Source organism: Phoca vitulina, unplaced genomic scaffold (assembly GCF_004348235.1).
Source record: "Phoca vitulina isolate PV1807 unplaced genomic scaffold, GSC_HSeal_1.0 scaffold52, whole genome shotgun sequence".
NCBI lineage: Eukaryota > Metazoa > Chordata > Mammalia > Carnivora > Phocidae > Phoca > Phoca vitulina.
Window position 1 is genome coordinate 4,782,376 of NW_022589755.1, and position 26,690 is coordinate 4,809,065.

Below are 26,690 nucleotides of genomic sequence, written 5' to 3' on the forward strand. Positions count from 1 at the left end.
CTCAGTACCTCAGAAAGTGACTGTATTTGAAGACAGGGTTTTAAGAGGTAATTAAGGTGGCCCTACTCCAAAACGACTGGAATCCTTATAAGAGGGGAGATTAGGACACAGGCATGCACAGAGGGGAGACCATGTGAAGATATGGGAAAAGACCATCTACAAGCCAAGAAAAGAAGTCTCGGAGGGGCGCTTGGGTGGCTCAGTCAGTTAAGTGCCGGACTCTTGATTTTGGCTCAGGTCATGATCTCGGGGTCCTGGGATCAAGCCCTCCGGTGGGCTCTGTGCTCAGTGAGGAGTCTACTTGTCCCTCTCTCTCTGTTCCTCCTCTCTCACTCAACAATAAGTAAATAAAATCTTAAAAAAAAAAAAGTCCTGGACTAATCTCCAGAACAGTGAGGGAATAAAGTACCCTCCAGTGTGTGGTACTTTGTCATGGCAGCCCCCAAAACTAATACAGGCTACGTCCTCCCTTTTGTAAAAGGGGAGAGTTTGATTAGGTCAAGAGCACACACATATTACCCTTCTCTGCTCTGTGGCTCTCCACAGAACCTGAACTTGGCTTCAGAATCCTTCCCAACACAGCACTTCAAGTTGCGACTATTACTCAACCCGGGTTGGCAATATGAAGTGAGACCCAGCCAGATGATCAGAGATCTTACTGCTCAAACACCCAATAATTTGTTGGATATAACTAAAAACCCAGCTTCTACGTGTGGCCCCATCCCTACCCCTCTGAGGGCCTCAGTTTCCCCGTCTGTGAGTTGTGAACAGTCCCCACCTCTGTGAACTTATCAGCCACCATGTATCGGACGCGCCAGGACTTGTCCTCAGCAGCCTGGCGCAGAGTGGGCATCACCAGGGCCTCCAGATCCTCCTGGGGTAGTAGCTGGGCGATGTTCACACATGCCTCCACCGCCAGCAGCCGCACCGAGTCCTGGGGAGAGGATCAGAGCTGTGAGGGCCGCAGAGACCCATTACCTTTGGGAGTCCCTTTTAGACACAGAATCTGCTAGAGGAAGGGGATGGAGTAGGGGGTTGGGGAGCAGACCCCACCTGCTCGTCAGAGGCCAGGTTGGAGAACATGGGGATGATCTCACTCTTGACATTGTCCAGCTCCAGCACCTTGGCGAACTCCCCCAGCTTGGAGGCTGCGGCCCGCCGCACCATGGGGGTGTCATCTGAGCATAGGTTCCGGAAGTACCTGGGGGTTGGAAGTGGGACTCAGGGGGAGGAAGGCCTAGGATCCCACAGCAGCACACAGAGGAAGAGAGGAGAAAGCAGACGGCAGTCACGCCAAGTCCTGGCTTTGCCTGAGCGACCCCGGACAAGCGATGAGCCCCCGAGTCTTCCCAGGCCTATAAAATGGAGCTGATGGTGATACTTCCCACCGCACAAGGTCATGATGAGGTTTACACGAGATAATGTGCGTGAAAGCAGAGCAGCCGATCTGCACATAGTAAGTCCTAGTGAACGGCAGTTACCGACCGTATCATTCTGACCATATAAAGTTGTTGGGCTAAGACGCTGTCCAGGGCTTCCTCAAAGGTTTTAGTTTTCAGGAGCGTGGGGCATGCACGCATGCACACAGACCTCTAAGCAAACGTGGGCAGCTGTGAGCCAGTATTCTGTCATGTGTAAGAACTCAGGGCCTGGGCTTGCTGCTCAACAGTCAGTCTGTGCAGTTGGTGAGTGAACGAAGTCCAGAGGGACGGGAAGAAACACATACTAATGGGAAATTTTAATCCAATTAGAAGCATTTTCATTCACTGTTCCTGGAGAGGCGTCTTACATACAAGGAATTCTCTGGAGTATCAAGCCTAAGGGGAGGAGGGCGGAGGCGGCGGCCAAACTGAGCCAGTGTATCTATGAGGGTTCTGGACCGGGGGCAGGCCTGAAATGGCACCCACCTCACGGGTGGAGTGCTTTTATGAGCCAGATCTGTTCCCAGCACTGTATGTGGTCATTCTTGTAAATCCTCACGATGCCCAATGGGAGGAAGGAGCTATCATTTCTCCATTTCCTAAATGAGCAAGAGGCTGTGTCTGGACCCGGCCTGGGGACGCCGCTCTCTGAGGGGCGGGGGAGGGGAGGAGTGGGAGCTGAGCCTGAGAGAAGGGGTCCAAGCTGAGGGAAGGCTGGGACTCACTGTCGAAGTTCTGCCTTGACGGCGCTGGACACGCGGGGGTAGCAGACAGAGAAGAGGCCACAAGCTGAGGTGCGGGAGGTGAACCAGTCGCCGCCCGCCAACCGCTTCACCAGCGGCACGAAGTGGGCCTCGAGGTCAGAGGGTGAGTGCTCGTGCGAGATGGCCCGCAAGGACTCCACCGCCTTATCCCGCACCACCGTCTCTTCCACCGTGGCCAGCGACTCCAGGGGTGGCTGCGGGACAGAGCACAAGGTCACAGCAGGTCCCCTCCTCACCACCCCAGCCTCGAGCCCTACCCCATGCCCCTCGTGGCTCATCTCCTCAGAGAAACCTTCCTTGACCTCTCCACCAGCAGGCCTCCCTGAAGAGCCCTAACAAAGAGCCTCACATAGAGGCCCTTGAAGGAGCTTCATTGAGGGCCATGATCCTCACAATTCTACCTATCACTTTCTGAGCAGAGGGCCACAGCTGTCCTTGGCTCCTCACAGTGCATGGATAATCATGGATACTGACTGGAACATCTATTTGCTGGGTGTCCTAAGCAGGGTCACTGTGTCACACAACCTGGGACTTGGGGTGGTGGTGGTGGTGGAAGAGAACAGGGGACAATGTTGACTCTATGAAGCAGGTCCCGTGATGGTCTTCATTTTACAAAAGAGGAAACTGAGGCAGGCAAGTTAAATTAACTTGCCCACACTAGTGCTAGCTACAAGACAGGATCCAAACCAGGCCACCTGGTTCCCAAGTTTGCAAAGGGTTAAAAGCACGGCTGTGGCTTCTGATAGGGGACTGCCCCAGGAGCTCACGTGACTGGCAAACCTGAGGCTTGGGACTGCAGGCCTGGAGGGGTCCTGCTCCTTTAGGGACATCTGACTGGTTCATCACATGTCCCCAGAGCCCAGCAGAGCTCCTCGGACAGGGCGGGAACTCAGCAATTACTGACTAAATAAAGGGAGGCTTAAGTGATTCTAGTCTGTTCAAATAAAGGTGTGGAGATCTGCGGTCTGAAGTCCAGTGTGGCCTGACAGGTGTAGAAGGCAGGAAGAAATCGTACACGGAAATGCCTCCAGAACCCAAGCAGGCAAGAGAATGGAGCAAGGAGCAAAGGTGGCGGGTGGGGACAACCGAAGGAGGCAGAAACTGTAGCCTAGGAAGGACAGCTGCTTCCCAGCTCCATCAACTGCCACCCCAGGAAAACACAGCTGGTAAAAGCAATCAGTTTTCCAAAAGCAGCCAAAGGGGCCAGGTGTGTATATGTCAAAAATCTCATTTAACACATGCTACACCATGGATGAACACTGAAGACATTATGCTGAGTGAAATAAGGCAGTCAGAGAAGGCCACAAGTTGTAGGATTCCTTTATATGAAGACCCTAGAGTAACCAGATTCATAGACACAGAGAGTGGAATGGTGGGCCCCACGGGGCAGGGGAGGAGGGGATATGGGGAGTTACTGGTTAATGGGGGAAGATGACAGATGGTGGTGGTGGCTGCACCACAAGGTGAATACACTTAATGCCACAAAACCGTATCCTTAAAAATGGTTGTTGGTATTTTTAACCACAATAAATATAAACAAAAAAAAATTCACAAAAAATTGGCAGTGATTCAAGAGGAAAATGTGACACTATGGCAGCCTGGGGGCCGCCAGCGTGTGGTCTCGGTCCTAAAGCCATGCTATCGCAGGGTCTCTGGCTCTGTCTCATAGGAGTGCGGCTGAAGGTGGGGTCACTGGGCTACTGAAGGGACTGGGTTCCTCTCTGTTCCTGGTCTTCCCGCTTCCCACGCCGGCACATGGGAGGTGGGTCCGCAATCAGTATTTGCCATTCACCTGTTCCATTCAGAGAGTAACCAGTCATAACGAAGGCCTGGGGACCGAGGCCAAGTGGTACTTATGTCGCACCAGGGTGCCGGCCCTAGGGGGTCGCTGCAGGCGGTGGTTCGCACAGCGAGGTCTGTGATCACCCAGGAGGCCTAGCTCACTCAGCACAGACCAACAGAATCAGACCCTCCAGGGTGGGGCCCAGGAAGGTGCATGTTTAGGAAACTCCAAGGGATGCTTTCCCACAATGAGAAGTCGTGCTGTGGGTCCTCCATGAAGGAGAGAGGGCAGAGTTCTCAAACCCAGAGAACATGCGGGGGAGGCGTGTGAACCTCCTAAAATCACTGTACTTTTAGGAGAGGCTCTAGAGTTTTCATCAGATTTTCAAAGTGACCCAGGATTCCAAAACGGTTAAGAGTTGTAGATACAGAATCAATCCTTGTGCTGTAGCTACGCGGCTCCCTGTGAAATTAATCCCATTTCACCCCTCCAGAGACACGAGGGCTGGATGGGCTCTGACACACCTCTGGGTTCCCAAGCTCATACTTGGTACTCATGTTCGTGGAGTGAACAAATTGCACAATAGCCATTTTCCATTTCTCTTTGTCAAAATCCAGATCCATTGGTACCTCCTCCAGGAGACCTTCGCTGACAGCTCCCCCTTCCCAACCGAAACAGGTCAGGTGCCTCCTCCAGGTTCTAAGGTCCCCCAGCTTCCCTCTTGCCCAGCTCTAATCAGCCTGTAGAGCTACTGAGAGCCCTTGGGGGGGGGGGGTTGAGAGAGGAGTGGCAGTGATTAAGAGGCACGAGCCTGGGTTTGAATCCTGACTCTGTCTCTTCCCAGCTCAGGCAATTCAACCTAAACCAGACCTCGAGCCTCAGTTTCCTTCCTCATCTGTGAACTGGGGCTAGCACCAGTGTGCATCTCATAGGGCCCCTAGGGGACATGACAGGTGACTGTGCAGAAGCCACCTGCAGGCACCAAGGAGCACCAGCATTCGGGCCTGACTGGCCTCTGGGTCACCAGTGCTCCCTGGCCCAGGGCCCTCAGGATGTGTTACCAGTGCTCCCTGGCCCAGGGTCCTCAGGATGTGTTACCAGTGCTCCCTGGCCCAGGGCCCTCAGGATGTGTTACCAGTGCTCCCTGGCCCAGGGCCCTCAGGATGAACATTGGTCCCAGAGGACACGTGACTCTTCCCCAAAATATGTGTGGGATGACCCTGACCTGGTAAGGCAAGGACTCCAGGGTTCCAGTCCTGCTCCCCAGCAAGCCTGAGCCCTATACCATCTGAGGGCCTTGGGGCCCCTTGTTGAAGCTATGGGATCCGTGTTTTCTGCTCCCAAGTCCTCTGAGATGCTGCTGAAAGCTACAAATTCTCTCCTCAGTAAAACTGATAAATTCCAGGGCTTTCAGAAAGTTCCATGGAGCTCAAGGGGCCCCTTTTTCAGGCTGGCCCCCAGACCTCATCATGTTTGTGTTAAGCAGCCCTAATCTGTGTAAAATGCAGGAAATGATCTCATTCGCATACAACTGTCTGTGGGTACATACACATAAATTATACACGTACACACAGATGAAAGCTGACAGACCAATATTTAATGACAATTATCCAATTTCTTCAGAAATAACACCGTTTAGAAGAAATATCTGTTCAAACCCGAAATCCCCTCAATTTTAAGAAGTGCCATTATTTTATACACCACTAAAAGGAAGAAGGCTACTAATAAAAATTAAGACATCATTAAGTGCAGATGCCAAATATAAAACTGTGTCTTCAGAAGCAGGACATACAGGATTATCGGGGGCAGGGGGAGAGCAGGCAGGAGCAGTGACCTGGGGCTCTGAGGAACAACGAAAACCAAGGGGCTCGGAAACCCGAGGCTCCTCCTTCCCGGATGGCAGGACCAGAGTCTTTCCCTGGTGACAATGGAGTCCACCTTGCTCTTCTCACAAACAGCAGTTACCATTAGTATCTGACCCATCTCTGTGTCCCTAGCCGTCACCAAGCACAGGGGCGCACAGGCAGGCACCTGGAATCCCAGCTCTGCTACTTACTACCTGCGAGGCCTTGGCCAAGGTGCTTACCCCTCAGTGTGCCCAGTGGCTCATCTACAAAAAGGGAAATGTCCCTACCCCAAAGGGTGGACATGACCTCGTAACATACGGCATAATGACACTGGCAGCTAACACCTGATAGTATTTACCATGTGCCAAGTACCACGCCAAGGGCTTTAATCAATTAAAAAGATACATTTTAATGACTCCCATTTTACGGATGAGGAAAGTATAACACAGAGAGGTTAAGTAACTCTTACAAGTTGCACAGCAAAAGAGTGATAGAACTCAGACTGCCTCCAAGCCCAAAGCCCTCTATGTTGGGCCAAGTGCCCAGCTAACAGGAAGATAAACAAGTGTATTTTTGGTATTGCTATATGAAACGCCACTACTAATCTGCTGGATTAAAGGGAATGTCCAAGGCTTGCCCGTTCCTAGAACGTGACCCCCAGCCTCTCCTGCATTCTTCCCATCCTGCTCCTGGCAGGGCCATGGATCTGACCCCCAAGGGGTGGGCAGGAGACCTCCCTGCCTCTAGACTCACCAGCAGGCAGTGCACGTACTCGGGGCCTCCCACCAGCGTAGTGAAGGTTCCCAGCTGTTCTGCCAGGGCCAAGAGGACCTCATCCTCATCGTAGATGGTGTCTGTGGAACCAAGACAGACTCTGTTACAGTCCCATGCCAAGTCTGACCCCAGCCCCTGAGTGACCCAAGCTGGGAACAAGCAGGCTCCATTCTGCTTCCTCTAACTCTCACCCTCCACCCTGACTGGTGCAGAGATCAAGGTGCAGGCTTGGGTCAGAGGACAGAGCACCAAAGTCCCTCTTCTGCCCTTTACTAGGTGAGGGACACTGGGTGAGTGAGACCAGTCTGCGAACCCATTTCTGCACCTGTAAAATGGTGCTCATGTACATCTCAGCGGGAATTACAATGAGGAGCAAACAAGACCATGCACATGAGCACAGAGCCTGGTAAATGGGGGCTTTTCGGTTTGGTCCAGCTTTTACCCTCAGCACTGCCTTCTCTGCCAAGAACTAATCTTTCTCTTCAGCCTGAGAAATTCTTCTCCATCCTTCAAGATTCAGTTCAGGTTTCCTGACCAGACCAGGGCACGTCCCTTCTCTACGCTCCCCTCAATCCCAAGCCACCTTTATCAGAGTCCTTAGGAGTCCAGGACTGGCTCCTCTCTGTACCCCAGTTTCTGCCAGAGAGGAGCACAGCAGGAGCTCAGTCCAGGTTTGCTGGAAGAACATCGGATGACTGTGTAAAGATAGAGCTGCTGTGTCCTAATGCTCAAACCAAAGGCCTTTCTCAACGGCTGACCTGTATGGCAGAAGATGCTTCCAGTAGGAACTGCTGACCTCTGTGGCAGAGGATGCTAACTTCCCTGGCATCCATGCTAGCATTTCAATTGCCGAGATGAAGCCAAGCATACGGCAACCCAGCCAGACATCTCCAGGCTCCCTTGCAGCTGGCAGGCCAAGGGACCCTGCTCTGGCCCATGGGGTGTGAGAAGTGGTAGGTTCACGCTCTGGGTCACTTCCTCACCACCCTCTCTGCTCATGGGGCTGTCCTCATCCTCCTCACCCTGTGGTGGGTTCTCTGCTCTACTGCTGGCTGGGTGTGCGGCCATTCACTTCACCTCTGAGCCTGTTTTCTCACCCCACATCCCAACAGAGCTGTGTGAGACCAAAGCGAAGTGATGTTTTCTGTGAAGACCTCAGCATGGGGTCTGGCCCGAGTCAGTGCTTCAGAGAACGCACGCCAGTGTGGCTCCGGGCCCACCAGGCCCTTGGGTCCTTCCCAGCCTCAGTTTCCCTGGCCCTCTCTGTACACAGCTAACTTCGCCCTCTCCGTACACAGTTAACTTCACCCTCCCCATTTTCTCTATCTCCCGGAGACCTTGTGCATATCCATGGCCTCAATTCGTATTCAACTCAGTCCTCAGTCCAGACTCCCTGGCCCAGCCGCGTTCCTGAAAGCCAACTACGTGGAACCTGCCAGCACCTCCTATTTTCATGGTCCCCGCCCCCACGGAACTGCCCTCCCAGCCTCCCCAGCTTCCTGGCCTCAGAGGCTTAGGGATGCCTCCCCCCCGCCTCTCTGCAGACCTGTCCACCGTCCACCTCAGTGTCACTCTGATGACCACCACCTTGCTGGGTGACTACAACTGCTTCCTAACTGATTTTTCTGCTTCTGCCCTGGCCCCCAAACCACCCAGCCTACTTCCAGAATCCTGAGTGATGCTTTAAATCATGACACTCCCCTACCTCCATCTTCCAATGGTTTCTAAGGAACATGAATTAAAATCCTGACTCCATATACCATGATCCCACGTGATGTGGCCACCGTACCGATCTCCAACCCACATCTTCCCTCCAACACTGTGCCCATCCACGCCTGCCTCTTCCTGTACCTGGAACATTCTTCTCCCAAAGTCCTAGACGGCAGGTGCCATTCAGACCACAGCCCCAGGAAGACCTGCCCTGGCCACCACCGGAAAATCCCTTACCCTTATTTCCACTTTGTGTCTCTCTAGCTTCATCACTACTTATTCCCCTGACTGGAACAGAAGCTCCATGAAGACGGGAACTTTGATTTGCTCTCCATCTCACAGCCCACAGTGGTGTGCATTAGATATTTATGAAATATGCCTACAAATGGCCTACTTCGAAGTATTTTTTAACTATACTGTGTATTAGCTTAAATGAACCCAGATCTTTTAAACAGAAAAGACTCTGTCCTGAACCTGAAGAGATGCCATGAACGCGACGAAGGCAGCAGCAAGCCACTCTCCTCTGCGCAGGGAACCTACATTCATACACCTTCCCAACAAAACCACGTGGTGTGCTTAAGGCAAATCTGGGATTTCTGAGGACACTTTTCACTGGTGTTTGCCTGGGTACAAGTCTTTAAATGGCAGGTGACTTTTCATCCACTGGCACACACAGGTGACCTGACTCACCCCGGAACCCATCCACATCTCACTATGGCCAAAAAATTACCAACACCTGTTTCCAACACACTGGGGCATCACGTGGTAATTTTCCCCTCATGACACTGTGACTGTTCTGTAGGTGTGAGCTCAGCTTGTTCTGAAACAGTATCACCTTTTCTGAAAGACGCAATGTATCTACCATTTGCTATTCTGAACATTTTGCAAAGGGTGAAGCCCAAAGGAAAGAAAATCTGCCACCACTTAACGAAAGCACCCCAAAGAAATGTGTCTTGAATGCCTGACTCCTCTTCCACCTCATGGCTTCTACAGCTCCTCTCACTTGCATTACTGGGATGTCACATGTGGCTCTATGATGAAATAAAGAGGACACGTATGTTAGATTCACTGAGTTTTGGGGCGCCTGGGTGGCTCAGTTGGTTAAGCATCTGCCTTCGGCTCAGGTCATGATCCCAGGGTCCTGGGATCGAGCCCCGTATCGGGCTCCCTGCTCAGCGGGGAGCCTGCTTCTCCCTCTGCCTGCCACCACCCCTCCTTGTGCTCACTCTCTCCACCTCTGTCAAATAAATCTTTAAAAAAAAATTCACTGAATCTTAACAACAGCCCACATTAGATGATGATTCCCGTTTTACAGAGGAAATGAAGCATGTCCTGGCTGGGACTGAACCAGGTTGCCCAACCCCTGGGTCTTTGCTCTCAGCCACTGACCCCAAGTCGACTGCCTCTGCTGTTTTCTTGCCCATACCCGCCCCCCCCCCGACAATGCTGCGTGCACAGATTTATTTTCTACATCTCATCCGCCCACCCTCCAGAACCTATCTACAATGGCTGCCTACCTTCACCTATAGGATTAATCCCAGACTGCCGCCTGGCACTCAGAACTGGCAACCCCCCCCCCCACCTGCCCCTGTGCCTCTCCCTTCATCCAGTCACCACGTTCAATCCTGCCTCCATTTGCTGTTTACTCCTGCCAGTCCCCTCCCTCCCGCAGGCTGCCTTCCCGACTGCCTCACCATAGAGGGACCAGCACTTCCCGAGCATTTTCTACACACTCAGCTCCGCATGGAGCACTTAACCCTCAACAGCCCTGAGTTGGGTACTCCTCTTACCCCTTGACAGATAAGGGAGCTGAGGCTAGGGGAAATGGAGTAGCTGACCCAGATTTGCCAGCAGGCTGGGGGCACAGCTGGATTCAAACCCAGGTCCCACCAACTTCTTTACCCACTTTATTTTCTTTTAATCTTTTACTTATTTGAGAGTGAGAGTGCACATGAGCGGGGGGCGGGGGGGCTGAAGGATGGATGACAGAGGGAGAAGCAGGCTCCCCGCTGAGCAGGGAGCCCAAGGTGGGGCTCAATCCCAGGATCATGAGCTGAGCCAAAGGCAGACACAACCGACAGCCACCCAGGCGCCCCTTTACCCCCTTTATTACACCACCATGCCACACATCACACTCCCTGTGGCCCAGCTGCCCCATCTCAGCAGTCAAGAGCTTTCAAGTCTTGCCCACAGTTCACCAGTGGAAGCCACTCGGTTCAGGTCACCTGCTCAGTGTCACATGGACACCTGCTCCTCATGTGGTGTTCACAGGCAGATAAACCTGTGCTCCTCAGTCATCAGCCGTTGTCACCGTGGGCAATCCCTGTGACTCTATAGGCCTTCATGTCCCCACAAGTCAAAAGAAGGAATCATCATCTCCGCTGCCTTCCTCCCGGCATCACCACTAAGCCCAAATTAAAGGATCAGGTAGGAGCTTCACAGTGACTCTGAGCCTTCAGTTGCTATTTCAATTAGTATAAAGTAGTAGTAAGAACAGTGGGAACAGAGGATTTACCTCTAACTGGCGGTCCGGTGTGCGTCAGACACTGTGCTGAGTGCTCTGTACGCATCTTCAGACAGGAGGTGAGCGGGGCGGTCTAACCACTGACATGGAGCAGCTTTCCCATGTGCTGAGCACAGCCTGTGTGAGCACTTCACATGGCATCTTATCTAATCTTGGTATCAGGTTCTACGGTTAGGCCCACTTCACACACGAAGAATCAGAGGCAGGCAGATGTGAAATACCCTGCCCATGGTCACACAGCTAGAAAGTGGTGGGGCTTGGGTTTGAACCCAGGTCGACAGGACCCTGAGTCATTAACCAGTGCTGTTAAGTCTGCAGCCAGCATGACTAGATAAATAACCCCTGCGGGTCACCTCTTAGCTGTCTCAGGCAAACGTACTCCTTCACCTCTTCAACCGCAGCGTCCTCACCTATAAAATGGGGGCAGCAGTCTTCCCTACCTGAAGGAGCTGCTGTGAGATTAACAACGGGGCACAATACTGATGTGTACTTACTGAGCACAGGCCCCCATTCTGAGGACCATGAACTAACCCAATCCTCACAAGAGAGGGTTTAGAGCACTGCCTGGCACACGGCAGGCAGAGGATAAACGTCAGCAATTATTCTTACTGTTACTTAATGCTCACATCAACGTTATAGCACATGTGTGTTTAATCTGCACTTTATACATAAAAACTCTACGGAGCAGTTAGGTTAAATGGCTCACCTCGAGACACCAGCTTTTAACGGTTAGTGCTGTGATCCAAACCTGGCTCCATCTGCCTGCAGACCCCGTTCACCAGTCCTGCCTCCGCCCCACCGTGCCTCGCACGGGGCAGACCCTCACAGTCTGTTAAAGCCCTAACGAGGCCTCCCTTACCTAACAGGAACCAAGCCCCCCCCCCCGACGGTCCCCACTCCGCCTGGGCCCCAGGAGCCCACCTCCTCACCTGTCAGGAAGGGCAGGAGCTCGCTGCGGGTCCTTTCCACCCCCAGGGCCAGGGCGATGGTGGACAGTTTCTTGATGCTGTTGAGACGAAGCTAATGAGAGACGAGAAGAGCAGGGAAGAAGGTTAGCAGGCCCAGACCTAGGGGTGTGCGTCAGCTCCAGACCCAGGCGGCCTCTGGAGGCCTAACGTGTGTGAGGATGGGGCACACCTACCAAATGACTGAGTCAGCACATTACAATGGGAGCAGCAGCCTCACCAAAAGCACCCAGTGAGCCTTACTGAGCAGACACCCACTGAGTGGTGCTTTCCAAGACCACTCCCTAAAGCCGCACACCGCATCCCCACACGCCTGGTCCTCCTCCTCTGCTGCGGTCCCCTCCTGCACTCAGCACCGCCTGACACGTCCAACAGGGGCGGCCACGTTCCAGCACATTTGCTCTGTGCCGGGTCCGAGGCTGGGTCCTCACACGCACAGGCTCTCACCACAACCGGGAGGTCAGAGCTGTTATAAGCCTCATGCTACATAGGAGGAAACAGGCTTAGGGAACAAAAGTCCCCTCTAAGGGTTACACAGTTCAGATGCTGTGGGGCAGGGACTGAAACCCAGGACCACCAGCTAGCACTGACCCCCAGCTAATATAAAACAGTATTATAACAACAGTGCTGTATAAACAGGAGTACCTTTAGCACTAGTAACAGCACTAGCATAAGGGGTTGAATAGTGGCCCCCAGAAGATACGCTCTAGTCCTAACCCCCAGTACTCAAGAATGTGAAAATAGGGACTTTGCAGATGTAATTAAGTCAGCATCTCAAGATGAAATCATCCCAAATTTAGGGGGGGAGTCCTTGTGAAACAGTGAAACAGAAGATATGTTTACTGGTCTCTGCCCCTGGTTCCTGCACAGAGTTCCTTGGAATTTCCTCAGTGACAGCAATGTCTTTCGTTCTAATGAAGCATATCTTGGTGGGCTCCTGGATGGGGACTGGTCACCAGAAAGACCAAGCCATAGTCAGAAGCTTGGAACTTTCAGCCCTACCCTCATCACTGGGAGAGCAGCTGGAAATGGACTAATGATCAACCATGCCTGCATGATGAAGCTTTCACAAAAATCCTCAAAATACAGAGCTTGGGGAGCTTCCAGGTTGGTGAAAACATCCATATACCAAGAGGGTGGCACACCCAACTGAAGAGGAACAGAAGCTCCTGTATGCAGGACCCTTCCAGACCTCACCCTATGTAGCTCTTCATATGCGTGTTCATCTAAATCCTTTATCATATCTTTTATAAGATGATAAGCTGATAAATGTTAAGTGTTTCCCTGAGTTCTGTGAGCTGTTCTGAAAAATCATCAATCCAAGGACAGGGTCATGTGAACCTCAATTTGTAGCCAAGTCTGACAGAAGCTGTCAGTAACGTGGGGATGTATTACTTGCGACAGGCGTCTGAAGTGGGGGGTGGTCTTGGGGGACAGAGCCCTTCATCTGCGGGGTTGGCGTGGACTCTGGTGAGAGTTACAACTGAACTGAATTGTAAGACATCCAGCTGGTATTGCAGAGAACTGCTTGGCCTGGGGAAAAACCTCACATGTGGTGGCAGAAGTGTGGAGTGTGGTAGTGATAGGAGAGTCAAGGAGACACACAGAAGAGCAAGTTTTCTCTACACAGCTAATGACTGTGTCCTGATGAGACAGAAAAGAAGACACGGGGACACACAGAGCAGAAGGCCGCGTGAAGATGGAGGGAGAGATCGAGCAGATGTATCCACAAGCTAAGGAGCGTCAAGAATTGCCAGCAGCCACCACAAGCTACGAGAGAGGCATGAAAGTAATCTTCTTCAGAGCCTCCAGAAGGAAGCAACACTGCTGACACCTTATTTCAAATTTCTGGCCTCCGGAACTGTGAGAATCGTTTTTGTTGCATTAAGCCACCAAATGAGTGGTGATCTGTTGTGGCACCTAGGACTCTAACGTGTTTGGCTAACACAGGACAGGTCTCTCACATGGAGCACTTAGGTGTTAGGACCTCTCTCGATCCTCTCACTCCAAGGGAGGCTGGCATCCAACACCCCCTTTCACGATTGCGGAGACAGGCTCAGAGAGGCAGACACAAGCCGAAGCGAGCACCGAGAGAGCTGGGACCCAGCTGCTCGGATGGCACAGCCCGCTGGGAATGGAAACCCTTGTTTCTCCAGCTCAATAGGATGGCCTCTCCTCCCGGCTCACAGGGCTGTGGCAGAATGAAGTGAGGTCATGCGCGTGGGAGTGGAGGGAAACACGCTTGTGAGTGAGTAAGCCACTGTCGGACACAGACGAGGCATCCTCTTCCTGGAAGAAGAGGCAGAACAAGAAGGGACAGGGCCCCCTCAGCCAGTTCTCTTCCCAAAGATCCTACATCAGTTCCCTGGTCCCGGGGTTTAGAACTCTCTGAGATCACAGACAATAATGTGACTGAGGAAATGCTACGGTGGCCTCCCCTTTCAGAAAAATGCATTCACGTTTCTCATACGTCGTCACTGGGTTTTTGGGTTTAACGTGGTCCAAACACTCACCTCTCTGGCAGCAATGAACCTCAAGATTAAGTATTATGAGGCCTGTATCTTATTTATAACCGAAATATGGGGAACACTAACGGTGAACGAATACAGGCGGTAAATATAAACCTTCCCTGTAAATTGCCAGCAAGTATATATTTTCAGCATCTTGGGCCACGGACTCTCTGTCCTAACTACTCAACTGTGCACTGGCGCAAAAGCAGCCACAGATCCAGACACGTATGCCACCAAAGGGGCAGGGCTGTGTTCCAACAAAACTGCATCTGCAAAAGCAGGCCACGGGCTGAATTCGGTCCATGGACCGCAGTTTACTGGCCTTTGTACAAGTCTTTAAATGTTCTATAGGTTTGAAGTTTTCCGTAATAAAATATGGGGGAGGGATACTGACTTAGTTGCCTGTTTCCTTCCTCTTTGTCGTCTCCCAGTTAGATCTCTGGGTTCTTCTCTCAGCTGGGCTATGGGGAAACGCGTGCAAGGGCCAGGGCCCCGACAGCTGAGCGCAGCCCTGAGGACGAGACGCCAGCAGGGAATGAGCACAAGCACAATGCCAGCGACAATAGCTGCTAACCTCTGACGGCTTGCCCTGTGCCTGACAGCATCCACGTGCTCGAGGTGGAGAAGTAACACATTTGATCCAGAGAACTGAGCTCCGAGGTAGGTACTGTTTTAAGGGCGAGGATGCTGATGCACAGAGACGTTGTCATTTGCCAGAAAGCAGAGCCCAGACTGGAAGCCAGGCACCCAGACTCTTCATCTCAACATCTCTGTAGTTTAGGAAAGGTGCCCAAGGGGTGGGCGCATAGGAATCAGGCCACCTCTGCCACACTGGAGAGCCCCCCTCCCTCCCGTCTCTGGAGATGCTGGTTTGGGTGTCGTTGAGAATGTCAGCTTGCTTTCGTCAGTGAGCACAGACGGCACCAGAACACTCAGGAAAGGCCGCACAGGGTGGAGCCACGCGGTCTGGGTTCAAGGCTAAGCAGCGTGGGATCTTGGGCCACTCTGTACCTTTCTGGGCCTCCATTTCCTCACCTGTGAAATGGGGATTATAATACCACCCATCCTCAGAAGGTTACTGTGAGTACCAAGTGACATAAACCTGGGAACACCCTCTGTGACTCACCCTGTTGACAGCATCCCGATTTTGTTCAGATATCACAAGAAGGGCACGCGTGGCAGCAGGCTAGCTGTCCCCCCAGGTCTCCTTTCCTTTCTCTTACGGTGAAAGAAAAATAATAATAAATACTCCCATGGTGCATACGGTGTGCCAGGCACCGTTCTAGGTGCCTTCATGTCTTAACTCATTTGATCCTCGAGACAACCTCATGATTCTGGATCAACCATTACGTGGCCAAGGAAACAAAGGCACAGGGAGGTTAAGTAACCTCACACAGCTTATAGGTGGCAGAGCCAGGATGAGAACCCCAGTCACCTGGCTCTTAACCAGTACCACCAATTTGTATTTCTGTGTTTTTAATTTGGGGGGGAGGGTAGTGGTGCCCTGAGCAGGTCTAATAACCACAATTTTGAAACAGAGGAGAACATGGGGCGCCTGGGTGGCTCAGTCGTTAAGCGTCTGCCTTCGGCTCAGGTCATGATCCCAGGGTCCTGGGATCGAGCCCCACATCGGGCTCCCTGCTCCGCGGGGAAGCCTGCTTCTCCCTCTCCCACTCCCCCTGCTTGTGTTTCCTCTCTCACTGTGTCTCTCTCTGTCAAATAAATAAAATCTTTAAAAAAAAAAAAAAGAAACAGAGGAGAACACAGACAACACGAGAAGTACCTGCAACAGCTGAAATGAGATGTACACAGTCATGATTTCCAGGCTTTGCTGACACTATTTATATTTTGCTATTGTAATACTACAATTCATAATAGGAGGAAAGTTAAATTGGAGTTACAGGTTATTGAAAATAAAGATGTTATTTTCCCCATCCAAATTCACGGACCTGTGCTGGAATTCTGGATGCGCCCCAGGTTAAGAGCTCCTGCACTGGGTTACACTGCCGCTCATAACTCCTGGTTTTCAGCTGTGCACATGACTCCCAGGAAAAGACATTTCTGAATTGCCTTTTCATCCAACATGACCAGGAGATTAACGCCCGGCCAGTGAAATCCCAGTGGGAATGGTGTGTGTGACTTCTAGGAAGTGTCCTTAAGGGGACCTGCGGTCACACTCTTCTTCCCTCTTTCCTGCATGGAATGGGGGGCTATGATGGCTGGGCTTCAGCAGCCACCTGGGGATCGTGAGGTAACCTGGAGATGGGGAGGGCAGGATGGAGGACATACAAGCAGAGTGCAACGTGGAAGAGCCTGAGACCCTGACACCAAAGAGTGAAAGAGTGGCACACCATCTGGTAAGCGCTGTGAATTGTGCAAGACTGTTGAATCTCAGATCTGTACCTCTGAAACAAATAATGCAATATATGTTAAGAAAGAAAAAAAGAAGAAGAAGAATGTAGCAGGAGGGGAAGAATGAAGGGGGGGACATCGGAGGGGGAGACGAACCATGAGAGACGATGGACTCTGAAAAACAAACTGAGGGTTCTAGAGGGGAGGGGGTGGGAGGACGGGTTAGCCCGGTGATGGGTATTGAGGAGGGCACGTTCTGCATGGAGCACTGGGTGTTATGCACAAACAATGAATCATGGAACACTACATCTAAAACTAATGATGTAATGTATGCGGATTAACATAACAATAAAAAAATTTAAAAAAAAGAAAAAGAAAAAGAAAGAGTGGCACACCAGCCTGCACGACCATCAGACTTCTTGGTCATAAGTCAGAAATAAACTTCAAGCCATTTAAGCCTCTTTTAGAATTTTTCTCTTATTTATAGACAAAATGAATTCCAGTGAACTCAGCACATGACCTAGTTCTGCACAAAGAGACAAGGGCAAGTCAGCCAAGGAGCTTCAAAAAAGATTTTCCTCCCAGGGGGGGAAAAAAGGGAGGATGACAAGGTAAAAAACGTCTCTGTCCTGGGTCGGCCCCTGCTTCCAGTGTGGTTCTGTGAGGACTTAATGACAACAGACGCTGCAGCGATCTTGGGGCCACACAAGGCAGGTCAAAGGAACGGCCTACTCTGACCCAATTCTGTGACATCCTTGAGCTGCCAAACTGGTCATGTAAGGAAAAAATGAATCCTTAACTTGTTGAAACCACTGTTGGTTGCGTTCTCTGTGACATTCCTGATGGAGCAGCTATTAATAACATCAGTAAGAAATCCTTACTGTCCCTTGATCGTGGCATAGTGCTGAAGTCTACCCTGTGCACGGCCCCCCAAGCAGGTACCTGTCAAGCACCCGTGACGTTCCACATACGTGGTTTCGCGACAGCCCGTCACCCTGGGCTGGGGCTGCCTGTATGCCCACCAGCCCTCAGCACACAGCCCAGTACATAGAGACGTAACGTATAAAATCTTCCCCCCGCCACTACATCCACCTGTAGAAGTACTACTCACTTTTTAAGGCCCATGTTCCCACTGGATCCACAAAGCTTCCCTGACACGAACACGTACAGTGTGGCCCCAGGGAGCTTCCCCGCCACAAATGTGTACGGTGTGAGCCACAGGCAATCCATCTTCCCTTCACAGACTGAAATCCAAAGGCCTTGCTATGGCCTATGAAGTCCAACGTAATCTAGCCCCCTCCCCACGCACTCGCCCTGCTCACCGCCCCCCTGCCCCTGGAAATCCTGTCACAATGGTTTCCTTGAGAGTAACCAACAAACCAACAACGCAACACCACTCTCACCAAGTTCTTCGCGCTCGCTGATGTACTATTTCCTCAGCCTGAAACACTCTCCCTCCAGACACCTCAGGGTGTCCCCCTGCTTCACCCAGGTCTCTGCTGGATCCTCACACACGACCACCCAGAGAAAATAGCATGCCATCACTCTCCACATATATGACCTCTCACCACTCTCGACACAGACTTCTTTGTTCAGTCTGTCCTTCCCCACCGGAACATCAGCTTCGCAGGGTAGGGACTCTGTCTTCTTCACCCTGTGCCCCAAGAACCTAGGACACCACCTGGCCCAGAGTTAGAGCCTAATAAATACCTGGGGGATTAATTTTTTTTTTAGATAAAGGAACTACAGATGTGAATAGAGCAGAGATAAAAAGTTTCTAGAGGAAGATGCTCCAAATTGTTACTGTTTGGAACAGGTGGTGGGGTCTGTAAGGTAAGGCGTGTGCTTTAGCAAGGAGCCTCGGCTGGCCGGGGGAAATGCTCAGTGAGTGACACAAGTCTCTCTACCTCCTATAAAGTCCTGAAGTCTATATATCTTTCTTCCTTATTCCACAAAGGATCATGTTTTTAAATGAACATAATGTATGTGGGTGTGAAACACTAAGCACCCACCTGGTCATCATTTAGCATTGCTGAAGAGTGAAAATGGGCATCACAACCTGTATTTCTACATGATTTTTTTTTTTTTTTTTAATAACAAATGAGCACGTAACTCTGGCTTTACCCACTAGCTAAGGGTCCCGGGCAAGTCTGGGCACCTCGGAGCTTCTGTTTCCTCCCTGTAAAATGGGAATTACAACAGTGCTGAATTCACGGGATTGCTGGACTGATCAAATAGGGAGAACCTAGAGACAGAGCCTGGCAGGTTGCAAGCACCTCAGTGTTAGCTGTTATTCTTTACCACTGTCTCTTATGTATTTGACATTTCAGGGGCAGGAGTGAACGGTAATCGCTCCACCCTCAGAAGCTGCAGCACTGGAGGGAATACTTCTCACAGCAGTTTGCCTGGCATGATAATTATTTATGGACGTGCCTGTTTCCCTCATTTGGAAGGTGACTTGTCTCTGGGACAAGGGTCAGGACTGTCATCAATGGTGATTCCTGAACCTAGTACAGGGCTGGGCATGCTAAAAAAGCATAAAAAGAAACAATTTCAGTTTTTAAAAACTCAACTACAATTTAGAGTCCTTAATATGTGCCAGGTACACAGCTAGGTACTCTACACATGTTCTCTCTTTTGGCGCAAGAGACAGACACCAGCCCCACACTCATCCTACAGCCAGGCAAGCATCCACAACTGGGACAGGTTCCCAGTCTGGGACAGAACCTGCAACCTGAACCCAGTTCTGCACTGCCTTCCTACACAACTTCTCTCTTCCAGTTTAAACTTTCAGAGAGCAACCTTAGTTCTAAGTTCTGCTTCACCAGTTCCCCATGCATTCCATAAAAAGAAGTCAGGGCTTTAACTCCACGTTCCTGAGACATGGACATGGGGCAAGCTGCTGCAAGGTCTCAGACAGTAGCCAGTGACTGCAGGGTCTTTACACAGTCCATCTCACTAACCCACACCACCCAGCCTCTGAGTCTTCCACCCTTTTTTCATTTAACAAGAAAACCAAAGCCAGAAGGGTTGAATAATTTGGAAAGTGGCCAGACCAGGATTCAAAATCCCAGTCTGCTTCCACCCATGGCACTGTCTCCCTGTGTTACTTCCAGGCCTAGACTTTGCACAGGGGGCTCAGTTGGTGGTAAGGAGTGAATGCTGCCCTGAAACCCAGTGCCCTTGGCTATTTCCTAGTGTCATTACTTAGTAGGCTGTGGGAAACTGAGTATCCTTATTGATTAAATGCCAAGATTCACAAATTCACAAACTGATTTAAACAAGCCAAATGTAAAGGAGACTTCTGAAGCAATCGGGGAAAACTGATTATGAACTGAGGTTTAGATGATACTGAGGAATCACAGTTAGAACTGCCTGGCATGATGCAGATGACGGCACCATGGCTATAAAAACATCCGGTGTTAGCCATGCCTAACAAAGCACGTGGAGAAAATGTCTGAAGCCTGGAACTGACTTTTAAAATACTTAAAAACAAACCCCCAAAAAACCTGAGGGAGGGTGAGGAACGGGTGAAAATATGTGGCAATTTCTGACATCTGATATTTAACTACTAAAAAAACTTTTAAAGGAAAGTGAATTAGCACCTATCTCAGATGTCTTCTGTGAGGACTTAACACAAAGTACTCATCATGCTATTGGGCACATGGCAGGGTTTCTAATTGGAGCTGGATCACCTTTGTGGTGGGGGCCGTCCTGTGTATCATAAGACGCTGGGCAGCATCACTGGCCTCTCCCCGCGGGATCCCAGATGCACTCCCCCCGCACCGGTCCTGACACAACCGAAAATATCTCCGGACATTTGTCTCCTGGGGAAACGAAGTCAGCCCAAGTTGAGAACCACTGCTCTAGAGTAATCATGAAAAGAATAGTCTTTAAAGACTCCTGGGTGGCGCAGCAGGTTGGGTGTCCAATTACTGATTTCAGCTCAGGTCATGATCTCCAGGTCCTGGGATCAAGCCCCACATCAGGCTCCGCGCTCAGCAGGGAGTCTGCTTCTCCCTCTCCCTGCTCTCGCTCATGCATGCGCTCTCTCTCTTAAATAAACAGAATAGTCTTTAAAAATACCCAAGCACCTGACCTTGACAAAGCCCCCATTATCTTATCACCACGACTACTACGGGCCAACACTTACTAAACACTTATAACACGTCAAGCACTGTTCTAAGCATTTTCCATGTACCATACTATTTAATCCTCACAACCCCCTTACAAACTCCTAAGTTACAAAATCCCATTTTACAGATGAGAAAACACAGAGAAGGTCTAACACAGAGATCCAGCCTCTCAACCAGTGGACCGCACTGTAAGCAACACGGGGCCCCAGACCCCTGTGCATACTGCAGTCCGGCCTCTGCCGCCTACTGACTGCGGAGGCCTTAGGTAAGGGACGCGATCTCTTTGCACATCATTTTCCCAGGTATAAAACAATAAGCTACCACAACAACTGAACAAGGTCGTCACTTACTGAATGCTTACTTCTAGGCAGCCACTTAATTTGCCGATTCCACTGCATCTTCACAACCTCCACAGCAGATGCTGCTTCCTCATCATTAGTCCCGCTCTACAGATGAGGAATCCCGGCCCAATGAAGAAAAGGAATTGGTCCAAGCACACACAGGGAACAAACTGGCAGAGCTGGGATTCAAAGCTCAGTCATCCCTGACTCCCCCTTCACCACCCAACACATTACATCCTATCCACCAGCAAACCCCAACAGCCCTCCTCTCAACATACCCAGAATCTAACCTCTTCTCACTACATCCATGCCAACACCACCTGGGTGCTCTGAAAGGACACCCCAATAGGTCTATCTGCTCCTGCCCGGCCCCTACTCAACAGCCGGGAGGATCCTTTAGAATTAAGTCAGAACATGTCATTCTTCCACGCAAATCCTTGCAACAGCTCCTGAAACTCAGAGAAGCCCTCGCTCTGGTCCACGGGCCTTCACTTATCTCATTCTGGACCAGTCCTCACCTCTCACCACTTTGCCATTCTTTCTGCTTTAGCCACGCTGGCCTGCTTGCTCTTCTCCAACACAATGAGCATGCTCCCACCTCAGGGTCTTTGTACCAACTATTTGGACTGCCCCCCCCATTCATTCTCCCTCATTTCTTCAAGTCCTTGCTCACTATCACTTCCTCAGAGATCCTCACTTCCTCCACTATCACCTTCCCTCACTACCCTATCTAAAAAGCAGCCCTGGGGGGCGCCTGGGGGGGCTCAGCCGGTTAAGCAGCTGACTTTCCCTCGGGTCATGATCTACGAATCCTGGGATTGAGCCCCACATCGGGCTCAGTGGGGAGTCTGCTTCTCCCTCTCCCTCAAATAAATAAAACCTTTAAAAATAAATAAATAAAATTAAACAAACAAACAAACAAAAAACCAGCAGCCCTGGGCTTGCTCTAGACCCTGATGCCTGCCTTATTTTTCTAGTAAGCAATTACTGCCACTGACATCACACTCCTGATCCACTGCCTGCCTCCTCTACTAGACCGTAAGCCCCATGAAGGCAGCAGCTTTGCTGTTTTACTCCCTGCCATATTCTAGCATTTAAAACAGTCTGGCGCATAGGAGGTGCTGAACATGTATTTGCTGAGCAAATCAATCAAGACTAGAGGATTCCAAAACCCATGTTCTTCCTAGTATCCTAGACTGTCTCATTAAAGACCAATTAAAATACCTGGCATATGGATATGGTCAGCAAGTCTCTGTCCACCCGAAATTCTCTTCTCTCCTCAGGTCTTACACTTCCTTTGGGAACCTTTCCTGGGTCCTCCACTTCTCAGCTGCATGAATTTGGCCAAGTTACATACTATGCTGTGCTTCATTTCCTCATCAGGAAAACGTAGGTATGCACAGGACCTACTTCAGAGGGTGGCTGAGAATTCAGGAAGCTCGTAAATGTACTGCCCTTTGTAGCAGTTAGCTTAGAGCAAGCACCCAACAGATACCAGCTGTTATTTTTATTCAACCCTTTCTGAGCTCCTCAATTCTGAGGCCTGTACTGAGCCACTGAATCCTAAGAGATGAATCAGAGCCAAGCCCTGTCCTCAGAAAGCCCACACACATGGGCACAGATGCAATCTCTGAGATTTGGTCTCTGATTCTTGGGAAAATGTTCAAACTCCTTTTAAACACAGATCTGTATGCACCTGCATGAAAAGATACGGAAGAAATACTAAGCAAAAAGTGCAAGTTGTAGAACAAAATATTTAGTGTTTAAAAAAATAAAAACCCAATAGAAAAAAAATGCAGACCAAAAAAAAAAAGAAATATAATGCAGACAATAAATGCAAGCCATACATGTAAGTTTATATTTTCTGGTAACATTTAAAAAAAGTAATACGCATACAAAATTAATCTTAATGTATTTTATTCAACCCAAAATTTTTATCATTTCAACGGGTAATCAAGATGAAAAGCTTCACTGAGACGTTTAACACTCTCCATAGCATGTCTTTGAAATCTGGTATGTATTTTATTTACAAGTACATCTCAACTCAATCTAGCCACATTTCATGTGTTCAATAGCCACAAAGTGGCTACCACACTGAACAGCACATTACTACCAAGGTTTGTAAGGACCTGATAACATGGGCCACTTTGGGGGCAGGGAGGTGGGTAGGGTGGGGAAGAGAGAGAATGGGATTTAATACAGAGGTGCCTTAAGTCAAAGGCTGGCATTCTCTCTACTGTAAAGAACTAGGTAGTAAATACTATAGGCTTTAAGGGGCCAAACGGTCTCTGTTGCAGCTACTCAATTCTACCCTGCTGTTGTGTCACAAAAGCAGCTATGGATAATATGTAAATGAAAGGGTCTGTGTTTTCAAATAATAATTTATTAAAAAATAAAAACGCAAAGGGCCACCCCTGGCCATTTGCCAATCCCTGTGATGAGGGAAAGCAGCAGGAAAATGTTCACCTTTAGCCCAGAAGGCTGACGTATAGCCTGCATAGTTTCAGTAAGGATCAAATACGAGCTGTTTGCTACGTTCTTAAAGGGTCTCAGGACTGCCTATACATCTCACCAAGAGTTAATACCAAGCTAAATGACAAGCACCAGAGAAACCTTGTGAAAGTAGTTTTACGAGTAGAAATCCAAAGAAAACATTTATGATCTAATACTCCCTGCACGTCCGCTGCCCCTTGAGCACTAAGCATATAACCACTGGCTTCATACAGCAGAAGTACAGCTCCTTCTACCCACAGGTCCCCATGCTACTAAATAAACTTGTCAAGTTGCACTGTAAAACATCTCAAGAACTCCTTCTTGAATCGTGCTCAATGATGTGGCAACACCTGGTTTAAGTGACTGCTCACAAGATCCTTCTGAGTCATAGCCCCTTTCATTTTCATTTCCCAACACCAACGGCTCATTCTCTTGGCTCCAGTCACACTGGCTTCCTGCAGTTCACAGAGCATGCATTGCATATTGCTGCCTCAGGACCTTTGCACTCGCTTCCTTTACCTGGAATGCTATTCCCCAGATATCTATGAGGGCCTGCTCCTCATTTCACATCTCTGCTCAAATGTCCCCTTCGCAATAAGGCCTTCCTAGCCATCCTATCTAAACTCGTAACACTTTCCTGTCCTCCACATCCCTGCTTCATTTTTCTCCAAAGCACTTATTGCCATCTTACATAGTATACATTTTAACTTAATTGTCTTATCGTCAGTTTCCCCACACTGCAACATAAAGCTCCATGAGGCCACTAGTTTTTGTTCCCTGTTGTATACCTGTGCCTAAAATAATGCCCTACTCAGAGCTGAGGCCCAATAAATACTGATTCACCATCACAATACCCTGTTGTTGTCTTCCCACATCTCACACCTGTTAATAATGTATTCAGCTGTTTCACAGCTGGTGCCTCCTGAATAACAACTGGTGTCACCATTATATCCTCAGCACCGTAACTGATAGGTGGCAAGTGTTTACTGAACAAACGAATTCACACAAGAGCCCTATGAACTAGATAATTACCTCCATTTGAGAGAAGAGGAAAGCCAAGGACTAAGGAGATTAACCAACTTGCCCATGTCAATTAGCAAGAAGTAGAAGCGCCAGGAGTACAACAGCAGTCTGTCTGACTCCACAACCAGTGATGTACCTCGAACTGCAGAGGCTGGGCCCAGTGCCGTCCGCTCAATCTCATAAACAGAAATTGAGGCCCCTATAAGTGGAATGGGAGCTCTTCGATTACTACTCCCAGTAACTGCCGCTAACATTTACTGGGCCTTTATGTAACAACTAGGCACCGTTCTATTTTACTTGCAGTCTTAACTCATCTAGTCCATCACAACCACCCAGGGAGGTCTAAACTATTATTAGCCCGCATTTCAGGGAAAACAGGCCCAGAGCGGTGAAGTAATTTGCACAAGGTCACACGGCGGGGGGGAGGTGGAGCTGGGATGGACAAACCCTGGAGTCCTCAGTCTTCTCAACCATTCGCCGGCGCGGCTCAGCCGGGCCCCCGTCTCACCAGAAACGTGTTAGGCTGTTTAGTAAACTGCCCACCCGCAGCTCGGCAGGATCCCAGAAGGGGGGAGAATTTCCACCTAAATCCGCGTTTAGATTTGGCTAGTTGCCCCCTTGGGAATGGAGTGTTTTCGTCGCCCCTCCCCTTCGGGAATCTACACGAAAACTGAAGAGGAAGGGAGAGCAGGAGCTGGGAAAGGCAGCTGTCATCGCTCAGTCCCCATTTAGAAAGTTCACCCCACAGTGCGGAGGCCCAGCCGCCGGAGCAGAGTAAGGAGAAAACCTACCAGGGCCCCTCCCCCACTCGGAGCAAGCCGCGCGCCCCCATCCCCAAGGGGCCATTCAGCGGCAGCCGCCAATCACCGAGCCCTTCCCTCTGCCCCACCCAGTGGCCCGACCCCTTCCCCGGTCGCGGCTTCCCTGGACCCGGGCCGCCGCGCGCACTTGGCAGGCCCGGGACCCCTCCGGGGTGGCCTGCCTCCCGCCCTCGGGTGGGCTAATACCCAATCCCGGGCGCCGCCTCATCCAGTCTGGGGTCCCGGAGACGTGAGAGCTGGGCGCTGATTGGCCGCCGCCCCCTTCCGCCACTCCCAGCGAACACTGAGCCTTGTCCGCGAGGGCCGTCCGTGCCCCCATTACCCCTTCCCGTATTCCCCAAGACCCCCGGGGCCTCCGGACCTGAACATCCTCGTTGCGAAGCTCGTCTATCAACACCGCGATGGGGTACAGCGAGTCGTCGCCGTCGGCGGCCGCCATCTTGGCTCCGTCCCGTCCCTGTCAGGCTGCGGCCGGCGCCGTGCTGAAACGGGGGCAGGGAGGGGTAGGGCTGGAAAGAGGACGAAAGACGAGCGTGGGGGCGCCCGAGCCACTTTACAGGGGCTGCCCCACGGTCATTGGCCGCGCTACGCCGGGCCAAACCCGCATTTCGTTGGTCCGGACAAACGAGGCCCCGCCCACCGCCCATTTGCCATTGGTCGAAGGCATTGAGGTCAGGCTGCCTCAGTACAGCGGAGAGGGGAAGGAAACGGAAGTACGCGGTATCTTAGAGACCAAGATTGTACCCGCCTACGTCGCCGCTAACAACGAGCGAGACGAGCAGTTGTTCCTAGCCAATAAACGGAGGGATTCAAAGGAGGCAAAACCCGCCCTCTGGCGAGTCCGGCACAAAGCTTCTGCGCATGCGTTGCTCGGATTGCATGACGTCATGTGGGGGGTACCCAGACAGCCTGCAAGTTTTGGCTCCTGCTCCAGTGTCCTGGTGGCTGGTGGGCCTATTAGCGGCAACTTTGTGAGGGAGGAGACGGGAGTGAGCCTTTGGTTTTTGCCTTATTATGCGGAGGCCCAAAGAAGGGTGGTGACTTGCCTTACTCTGGATGAAACTCAAAGCCCTCGGGCTGATATTCAAGGCCCTTGTGGATCTGGTTCCTAAACCGGGTTTAGGCACATCTTCCACTCCCCGTTTTACACGTCAGCGGTCCTGGAAAATTCGTGTCCTCTCACGACATCATGCTTTTTCACGTCAAACAGCATTTATCCAAACCAT

The 26,690-nt window shown here is 50.8% G+C and overlaps 1 protein-coding gene across 1 annotated transcript in view; it reads right to left on the reverse strand.

Annotated features, from left to right (window-relative positions):
• Positions 1-26,003, reverse strand: part of PPP2R1A (protein phosphatase 2 scaffold subunit Aalpha) — a 39,624-nt gene extending 13,621 nt beyond the window's left edge. The window contains exons 1-6 of the mRNA XM_032388476.1: positions 25,826-26,003; positions 11,753-11,843; positions 6,569-6,669; positions 2,147-2,379; positions 1,054-1,201; positions 779-934 (exon numbers count right to left, since the gene is read on the reverse strand). Of these exons, the coding sequence (XP_032244367.1) occupies positions 779-934; positions 1,054-1,201; positions 2,147-2,379; positions 6,569-6,669; positions 11,753-11,843; positions 25,826-25,903 (807 nt within the window). The 5' untranslated portion in view covers positions 25,904-26,003. The remainder of the gene's footprint in view (positions 1-778; positions 935-1,053; positions 1,202-2,146; positions 2,380-6,568; positions 6,670-11,752; positions 11,844-25,825) is intronic.
• Positions 26,004-26,690: the final 687 nt, after the last annotated feature.